This window comes from Agelaius tricolor, unplaced genomic scaffold, assembly GCF_023055355.1.
Source record: "Agelaius tricolor isolate 1412-34295 unplaced genomic scaffold, bAgeTri1.0.p SCAF_12, whole genome shotgun sequence".
NCBI lineage: Eukaryota > Metazoa > Chordata > Aves > Passeriformes > Icteridae > Agelaius > Agelaius tricolor.
The window spans coordinates 17,908,500-17,917,826 of NW_027269272.1; the positions used below are offsets into that span (position 1 = coordinate 17,908,500).

General features: G+C 45.9%; 1 protein-coding gene across 1 annotated transcript; it reads right to left on the bottom strand.

Moving 5' to 3' along the window:
• Window positions 1-2,447: 2,447 nt before the first annotated feature.
• On the bottom strand, window positions 2,448-9,208 carry LOC139594730 (tuftelin-like). The gene is made up of 7 exons (XM_071437086.1): window positions 9,143-9,208; window positions 8,927-9,055; window positions 7,802-7,879; window positions 7,210-7,317; window positions 6,143-6,223; window positions 5,526-5,570; window positions 2,448-5,052 (listed from the first exon to the last, which is right to left on the bottom strand). Exons 1-7 carry the CDS (start codon window positions 9,206-9,208, stop codon window positions 4,954-4,956), a joined length of 606 nt encoding a protein of 201 aa, XP_071293187.1. The 3' UTR covers window positions 2,448-4,953.
• Between the last annotated feature and the right edge of the window lie 119 nt (window positions 9,209-9,327).

The following is a 9,327-nucleotide window of genomic DNA, read 5'->3' on the forward strand; positions in this document are numbered from 1 at the left end:
TGTTTTTTATTCAATTTTATTTTGAATTTTTTTATTTTTAAAGCTTTTAATTTTATTTTTTAACTTTAATTTTTATTTTTATTTTTAATTTTTCTCTCTTTAAACCTTTTTATTTTGTTTTTTTAATTTCATTTTTTATTCGATTTTTATTTTTAATTTTTCTATCTTTAAAGGTTTTTAATTTGTTTTTTTAAATTTTCTTTTTTATTTGGTTTTTATTTTTAATTTTTCTATTTCTAAGCTTTTTATTTTTTTTAATTTTTTTATTTGACTTTTTAAATTTTTCTATTTTTAAAGCTTTTGTTTTAATGTGATTTTTATTTTATTTTTATTTTAAATTTTTCTATCTTTAAAGCTTTTTATTTTGTTTTTTTAGTTTTATTTTTTATTCAATTTTTATTTTCAATTTTTCTATCTTTAAAGCTTTTTAATTTGGTTTTTAATTTAATTTTAATTTAATTTTTATTTTAATTTTTCTATTTTTAAAGCTTTTTATTTTATTTTTTAATATTTTTTTATTTAATTTTTATTTTTAATTTTTCTCTTTTTAAAGCTTTTTATTTTCTTTTTAAAATTTTATTTATTTAATTTTTATTTTTAATTTTTCTATTTTTAAAGCTTTTTATTTTTTAATTTTTAAAAAAATTTTCTATTTTTAAAGCTTTTTATTTTATTTTTTAATTTTTTAATTCAATTTTTATTTTTAATTTTTCGATTTTTAAAGCTTTTTATTTTATTTTTTAATTTTAATTTTTGATTTTTATTTTTATTTTGAATTTTTCGATTTTTAAAGCTTTTTATATTATTTTTAATTTTTTTATTCGATTTTTATTTTTAATTTTTCTATTTTTAAAGCTTTTTATTTTTTAATTTTTTTTAATTTTTCTATTTTTAAAGCTTTTTATTTTATTTTTTAACTTTATTTTTTATTTGATTTTATTTTTAATTTTCCTTTTTAAAAAGCTTTTTATTTTGTTTTTTAATTTTTTTTTTTTTTAATTTTTCTATTTTTAAAGCATTTTATTTTATTTGGTGCTGCCCAACCCTGCTGTATTGCATTTTCATTTTTATACTTTGTAATACTTTGAAGGAATTTTGTTTTGTATCCCCATATTTTTCCCAAATGGTTTATCCCAAACTGTACCCCCCTCCCTTTAACTGTGTTATCCCTCTCCCGGGATGAGATCATCCCCAAATGCCCACCCTGGCTCTCTGTCAATCACTCAGATCCCATCCCCTCCATGCAGAAGTTTCTGTCCAGTTCGTCGAGTGATCAGCCAGAGGCCAGGGGTCAGCCCCCCAGGCCTTGCCCCATACCCTGTCCTAAATGTCCATCCCCCAGTACCCATCCCTTAGAGTCACTTAATGGTTGGTAGGATGTTATCTACTGTCGGTTTCCACCTCCCTTTAAATGTGACCTTGGCACATCTCCCGGGGCTCTCGGCAGGAGGCCCCTGAGGTGCAGGAGCTCCTTTGGGATCCTAATAAAACCTTGGATTAACCCCTGCTAAGAGTCGGCCCTTTCTCTTCTACCGATGTCTCTGGTGTCTCTCCTGCTGCAAAGGCGCCCAGCCCAGGTGCCCTCAGCACCCTCGGGGCACACACAGTGAGTGTCTCCCCCCAGCCCAGGTGCCCTCAGCACCCTCGGGGCACAGAGAGTGTCTCCCTGCCAGCCCAGGTGCCCTCAGTACCCTCGGGGCACACACAGAGAGTGTCTCCCCCCAGCCCAGGTGCCCTCAGCACCCTCGGGGCACACACAGAGAGTGTCTCCCTGCCAGCCCAGGTGCTCTCAGCACCCTCGGGGCACACACAGTGAGTGTCTCCCCACTGTCAGCCCAGGTGCCCTCAGCACCCTCGGGGCACACACAGAGAGTGTCTCCCCCCAGCCCAGGTGCCCTCAGTACCCTCGGGGCACACACAGAGAGTGTCTCCCTCCAGCCCAGGTGCCCTCAGTACCCTTGGGGCACACACAGAGAGTGTCTCCCTCCAGCCCAGGTGCCCTCAGTACCCTTGGGGCACACACAGAGAGTGTCTCCCCCCAGCCCAGGTGCCCTCAGTACCCTTGGGGCACACACAGAGAGTGTCTCCCCCCAGCCCAGGTGCCCTCAGTACCCTCGGGGCACACACAGAGAGTGTCTCCCTCCAGCCCAGGTGCCCTCAGCACCCTCGGGGCACAGACAGTGTCTCCCCCCAGCCCAGGTGCCCTCAGCACCCTCGGGGCACACACAGAGAGTGTCTCCCCCCAGCCCAGGTGCCCTCAGTACCCTCGGGGCACACACAGAGAGGTCTCCCCGCTCTCGGCCGTGTCAGGGCTGCCCCCCGGTCTCTGCCGACTCGGGACCGGCCCAGGGTTACTGAGAGGCTCGCACAAACCCACTCGGCCGCTGATTGTGGTGGTGTTTGAGGGTCCCCAGGACAAGGGAAGAGACAAGAATCTTGACTCCACCTTTCACAAGGCTGAAATATTATTTTATGATCTCTATTATATTAAAAGAAAATGAGATATTAGAACTATACTAAAAGAGCAAGGAGACATCAGAAAGATGGGAAGGAATGAATAATAAATACCTGGGACTGCTCAGAGCCCTGACACAGCTGGACCATGATTGGTCATCAAGTAGAAACAATGCACAGGAGACCAATCCAAGATGCCCCTGTTGCCTTAACCACCTCCAGCCCACACTCCACAGCCAGCAGATCGTTATTGGTTCCATTTCTGTTCTGAGGCTTCTCAGGACAAAAATCCCAGCAAAAGGATTTTCATCCAACACATCAGTGCCAGGTGATGGCACAGGCAGCATGGGCTGGCCGAGGTCACTGTGTCATCCCTGCCAGCCCAGGTGTCACAGCAAGGAGGAGAGTTCACCCTGTGCTCACCCTGCAATACAGAGCAATACAGAGCAATACAACACAAAACACATATTAACACAAGATGATAACCTTTTTCTATTTTCATTACATGTGGATTTATTGTTACAGGAAACCCAAAACAACAAAAGCACACAGAAAACAACACCCATCTACCATTAACAACCCCTTCAGATTACACACGAACTCACCATCCCTCCCATCACAACTGCTAAATTACACCCCAGCAATCATTGGTCCTCGGGAACGTGGTTCCTGGAGCCTCTAAAAAAATCCTCCTGCCTGACGAAAACCCCGGTCCCTGGCCGGTCTGCACCCAAACTTTGGTGATGAACTCGCCTCGCAGACTGACCGGGTCCGAGGAAAAAAAAACCCAGCCGGGGGGGGAAAAAAGCAAACCCAGCTGGGGATTTGGATAAAAATGGGGTTAAAGGGTTAAAACTTGGGATAAAATGGGTTAAAATATGGTTTCAAAGGAGTAAAAATAGGGATAAAAAGGGGAAATTGGGCAAATGTGTAGGGATAAAAATAGGGAGTAAAAGGAGTTAAAATAGGGATAAAAATGGGTTAAAAGTGGGTTAAAAAATGACCCAAAATCCCCTGAAAATCTGCCCCAAATCACCCCAGATCACCCCTAAATCCCCTAAAATCACCCTAAATCCCCTTAAAGGTCCTGGAATCCCTGGGGGGCCCAGGGGGACCCAAAAATCCCCAAAGAAATTCCCAAAATCACCCAATTCCTCCCTAAAATCACCCCCAAAATTCCCTTTTTCCTTTTTTTTTTCCTTTTCTGTAACTTCCTCATTTTTCATCTCTCTCATTTTTCCTGTCTTTTTCCCTTTCTTTTTCTCTTTTTCTCTTTCTCTCTCTCTTTCATTTATCCCCTCTCTTTTTCTCTTTTTTTCTTCTGTATTTTTCTTTTTATTTTCATTTCTCTCTCCTTTTTTCATCTTTTCCTCTCTTGGTCATTTCCAGTAATCCTTTGACCATTCCCAGTTGTCCTGGGGGTCCCCTCTTGGTCATTCCTGAGAGTCTTGGGTGTCCCCAGGCCCCACTCCCCGTAAATCCATGGATCCTGGGGCTCCAGACCTTTTGAAGAGGAATTCTTGGGATCTGGAGGTGAATCCGAGACCCCTCAAATCCCACCCCAAGTGCCCCAGGTTTTGGGAACCCAGAAAACCCTAATCCCAATCCCAAAGTTACCCCATTCCTATGGAATCAGGACCCGCAAAAACCCCAAAAGCCAAAAAGAAATGCCCTGGAAAAATCCCCAAAATCCCAACCTGAACCCCACGCTGGTTTTGAAAACTGGGAAAATCCCAATCCCAAAGTTTCACCCTTCCCATGGAATCAGGACACGGAAAAATCAAAAAAGCCAAAAAACCCAGTAAAAAGCCCCCACCTTCCCCCCAAAATTCCCAGTCTTTTCCAAGCAACCACAACTTCTGGGATTTAAAGCAGACAGAATTTTTTATCTTTAATACGAAAACCAGGAATTTAAAAATTCCAAGGGAATCCCAAGGGATCCTGGTTGGAGCCTCTGGGGTCAAACATGGGATTGGGGCAGTCCTGGGCCAAAATTCCCAAGAATTCCGGCCTGTGCCCCACCTCACCTGGAGACTCCGATAATTTACAGAAATAAATACAGGGAATAAAATCCCAAAATTGTGGGAATTTCAACAATAATCATTTGGGGGGATAGCATGGAATTTTGCGGGAAAAGCAGGGAATTACGTGGGAAAAACAGGATTCAGCAGGAAAGACATGGAATTTTTAGGGTTGGGAGAGCATTTTCCAAGTCCAAGGGTGGTGTTGGAGGTCGACGATGTGGTGGCTCCCAGCTTTTTGGAATCTTCCTTCAGGAAAAAAGCAGAATCCAAGATTTTGATTTGGAAATTCCCCCCCAAAAAAGGTGAAATCTGGAATCCAGTTGGGAAAAACCTCTGGAATCCACACGGGAATGGCAAGAGCCAGAAAATCGCTGGGAAAAGGGGAAAAATTCCCGATTCTGACCTGGAATCGTGCCCAGGGTGATCCCAAACCTCTTCCCTCGGGAAGGGCTCTGAGTTCAGCTGGAAATTCTGGTCATTCTGAAGGGGAAGGATCCGGCTGGGCCCAGACCCCAAAATTCAGGTTTCCACCACTCGGATCAGGGGCAGTGGCTTCGGGCATGGGACGCATTTGCTGGGAAAAGGGGGAAAAAAAAAAAAGGAATTTTCAGTAGGAAAAAAACGGAAAAAACAGGGAAAAGGGTTTTGGGGAGATCGGGATTCCTAAAAATTCCTGTGGGAGGGATTTGGGATCTGCTGCAGACATGGAAAAATTATGGGAGATTTCAATTATACCCGAATCTGGAAGAGCATCACAAAATTCCAAAAGTTGGTCCCTAAATCCCAAAGAGAATCCCCAAAATCCAGAAGAAAATCCCCAAAATCCAGACGGCACTTCCAAAGCTGCAGCCCCAAATCCAAAAGTTCATTGCCTAATGCAAGGAGAATCCCCAAATCCAGAAGAGATCCTGGAGTTCCCAACCTGAGTCCCACCATTCCCAACCCAGATCCCAGAATTCCTGACCCTGATCCCTGAATTCCCGCTGCACCTGCTGACGTATTCTGACTTGGAGCGCGCGCGGGCGCTGCTCCTGCCCCGGCTCTCACTTGTTTCTCGATCAGGTGTTCAATCTGGTCATGCATCTCCAGATTCTGGGAAAAAAAAAAAAAAAAAAGAAAAAATTGGGATCTGGAAAGGATTTTCCAACCCTGGAGAGCTGCCTTGGAATGGTCCGTCTGTGCCCGGAATGGGAATTTCTGGGATTTGGGGTAATTTGGAGCGTAGGAATGTGACTGGGGAGCTCCTGAGTTATTTGGGAAGGTTTGTCCCAGGAAAAATGAGGATTGGGGGAATTTTCCATCTCAAAATCCTCAATATCACTGTTGGATTGGGAATTTCCCAGGAATTTCCCAAATCCTGGCAGAAATGGTCAGGCTCAGGTTGGGAATTTGGGGTTTTTTCCAGCTTTTTTTTTTTGGTCTTGTGGGACTTTCTAGATCCTAATTCCCTCCCATCCTTTTCACCACCTTTTCCTCCCTTTTTCCTGCTTTTCTCACCTTTTTCCTGCTTTTCCCCCATTCCCAGTTCCCCAGCCACCCCCACAAGGAACCCAACCCCGATCCCGACATTCCCAGCCCCTAAAATTCCAGAATTTGGGAAAAATTCTCCTCCAAGATTGCTGAATTTGGGTGAAATTCCGGGTTTTTGGGAATTCCAGGCTCACCTCGAGGCTGCTCCGCTCCAGCTGGTGCCACTTTTCCGCCTCCTGGAGCCTCCACAGGAGCCGCAGGGCCTTGGGGTCCTCCTGCGGGAACGGCCCCAAAAGGCCCCAGTGTCCCCCATACATCCCAAAACTCCCAAATTTTGTGTTTTCCAAGAGCTCAAAAATTCCCCAAACTTGGTGTTTCCAAGATGTCAAAAATTCCCACGTTTTTGAGTTTTCCCAGAGGTCAAGAATCCCAAATTTTTAATTTTCCAAGAGCTCAAAAATTCACAAAATTTGGGATTTTTGGCTAAAACCCGAACCTCCCAAATCCCAATTAAAACTTGGAATTTCAGGACTCAAAATTTGGTGGAAAACACCAAATATTCCCAAATTAACCGCAACTATTCCCTGTTTTTGGGTGGAAAACGGATTTCTTAAACGTTTTCACCCCGACCCAAATCCTGTCCTGGAAAATTCCAGAATTTTTTTCTGTTCCCTAACGGATTATCCTGGGAATTTCCCTGGCAGGAGCAGCTCTGGTTCTGCTTCTCCAGCACCACCTGGAATCCGGGGAAAAAAAGGGGGAAAATTGGGATTTATCCCAAATTTTTCTAATTCCCCAATTCCCTTTTCCCAAATTTCAATTGATGAATTCCCAATTTAAATCCATTTATTCCTAAATTTCTATGGATTTATCCCCATTTCCCCCCCTTTTTTTTTATTTCCAGGACCTGCTCCTACTTCCCAATTTGGAGCAAAATTTGGGAATTTTGACAAAATAGCAACTCCAAAATTCCAGGATCATCCCTGGGAGCTGTGAAATCCCTCCAGAAAATCCCAAATTTCACATTTTTCACCCAAAACCAGTATTTTCCTGTTTTCCCTACCAAAAATTGGAAATTTTCCCTTTCACCACCCCAAAAATGGGAATTCCTCCCTTTTTCCCTGAAAAAAATGGGAATTTCCCATTTTCCCACCGGAAAAATTTGGATTATCCCCTTTTTTCCACCCAAAATCCCTCTGGAATGGTTTCTCCAGGGGAAAATTCCACTTTTTTTTTGTTCAGTAATTCCCTAATTTTTTACCTCAGAGCTCTCCTGGAATTCCCGAAAATCCCAGAATTCCAGAAATTCCGTCTGGGTCTGGAGTTTGGTGCTCAAATCTTCACGGAGTTTTTGGAGGGCACTCCCAGCCTGGAAAAAAAAAAAGGGGAAAAGTTGGGGTTTTCTTGGGATGGGGGAATTTTCAGGGAATTGGGAGGGGGTGGAAAAGGTTAAACAGTCCAAGTAAAAATGGGCTAAAATCCAATGAAAGGAAAATAAATGAAAATAAAAATTGGAAATCTGGGGAACTTTTGGGGAATTTTGGGATAATTCAGGGAAAATTTGGAGGAATTTTGTGGGAATTTCAGGGGAATTTGGAGACATTTTTGTGGAATTTTGAGTGAATTTGGGTGGAATCTGTGGAACTTTCAGGGTCATTTTGGGGAAATTTTGAGGGGAATTTTTTGGGAGTTTTGGGGAGAATTTGGGCTGAGATTTGGAGAATTTTGGGAGGATTTTTTGGGAACTTCATGTAAACTCAGGGACTTTTGTGAGAAAATCAGGGAATTTTACAGGAATTTGTAGGAATTTTGCAGAATTTTCAGGGAATTTTGTGGAATTCTGGGAATCTCACCTCCTGGATGTGCCGGACTTCGCTCCTGAGTTGTGTCACCGGCTCCTCCTCGTGGTCGGCGTGAGCCTTGAGGTAAACCTGGAATGGAAACGGGAATGAAATGGGATTGGGAACGTCCCACATCCCTCTGGGAATTCCAGCGGATCCAGAGGGGGTGGGGCAAGGCTTCCCAAAATTTCCCGGAATTTTTTGTCCCTGAATTTTCCTGTTAAATTTTAATTTTCCAGGGTTTGTTTTGGGAGGGGTTTCCCCACCTGTGTTGTTCCCAAGGAGTGGAATTCCCTGAAATCCACAAGGAATTCCTGAAATTCCACCTGGAGTCCCTCAAATACACACTAAATCCCAAAAAAAGTCCACGTTTTATCCCTAAAATTCCACACGGAAATCCCAGGATTTGGGGCTCTCCTCGTCGCCGCCCTTGGATTTGCCGGTGTGCCTGTGGCCCACGGAGGCTGTGCACAGCGCAGATCCCAACATGCAGGGCATGGACGCAGAGTTGTGGGGTGCCGTGGGTGCTCCGTGGCTGCAGCATCCAGCTGTGCCCTCCCTGTGTGTGTGCCCGGCACAGCCACGGGCTCAGAGTGGGCAACTCCCCCTGAGCCCAGCGTGGCCTGTCCCCAGCTGGGTCTGCCCTCCTGGGGGGTCTTGGCTGGCAGCTCCCAACTTTCAGCTACCCTGCCACATCTGCTGGGCTCTGCCATCATTTGGTGCTGCTCCAGAGCTGACAGTGGGGTTAAAAGCAGTCAGGGAGGTGGGGACAGAACCCACATGAAAAGTATTTTCAGCGAAGAGGAAAGCCCTGCCCTGTTTCCAAAACTGACAGTGTCTGAATCCTGCTGTGTCCCAGCTGGGTAGACAGGGGAGGCTGTGTCTGGGTGGGAGTGGGGTGCTGACTACCAAAGGGAGTGGGGTGGATGCAGGGTCGGGGTAAGGTGCTGCATCCTGCGGGGTGCAGGGTGGGGACCATGTCCCTTGTGGGTGTGAGGTGCTGGGGGGGGGGGGGGGGTCTGGGCAGGTGCAGCTCCTGCCCGGGAGAGGGATGGGTGCTGGATGGGTGCAAGTCCCACGTCAGAGCAGACCCTGGGTGTGTGCATGTCCCGGGAAGGTGCTGGTGCACGAGGGTACCTCACGGATGTGGCCAAGGTTGGATGGAGCACGGGTGGGTGCCCGCCGGGGCAATGTCAAGTTCTGAGCGAGGCTGGGTCCCGGTGGTGCCAAGCACCGAATGGGTGCGGGTGTCGCTGGTGCCGGTCCCTAGGTGGCTGTGGGACGCGGGTAGTGTCAGGTCCCGGGTGAGTGTGCGTCCCGACCGGTGCCAGGTGCGCCCACTCCCCTCGTTACACTGCACGGGGTGCGAGGCGGCGGGACGGGACGGCGGGAGTGGCCGCGGGGATGGGGCGTAGCCATTCGGCCCCCGGTCCCCTCCGGGCAGCCCGGGCCTCGCCCCGCCCCGTCACGTGACCGCGACGGCGGGGCGGGGCGGGGCGGCGGCGCAACGGGCGGGGCGGGGGCGGGGCCCGGCGCGG

Bases quoted from the DNA above. Each gene is read 5' to 3' on its own strand.
- LOC139594730 (XM_071437086.1), bottom strand. From the start codon at position 9,208: ATGGCTACGCCCCATCCCCGCGGCCACTCCCGCCGTCCCGTCCCGCCG. The intron at 9,056-9,142 runs GTAACGAGGGGA...ACAGCCACCTAG, and splicing joins CGCCTCGCACCCCGTGCAGT to GGACCGGCACCAGCGACACC. The intron at 6,224-7,209 runs GTAAAAAATTAG...CCGTTCCCGCAG, and splicing joins AATTCCAGGAGAGCTCTGAG to GAGGACCCCAAGGCCCTGCG.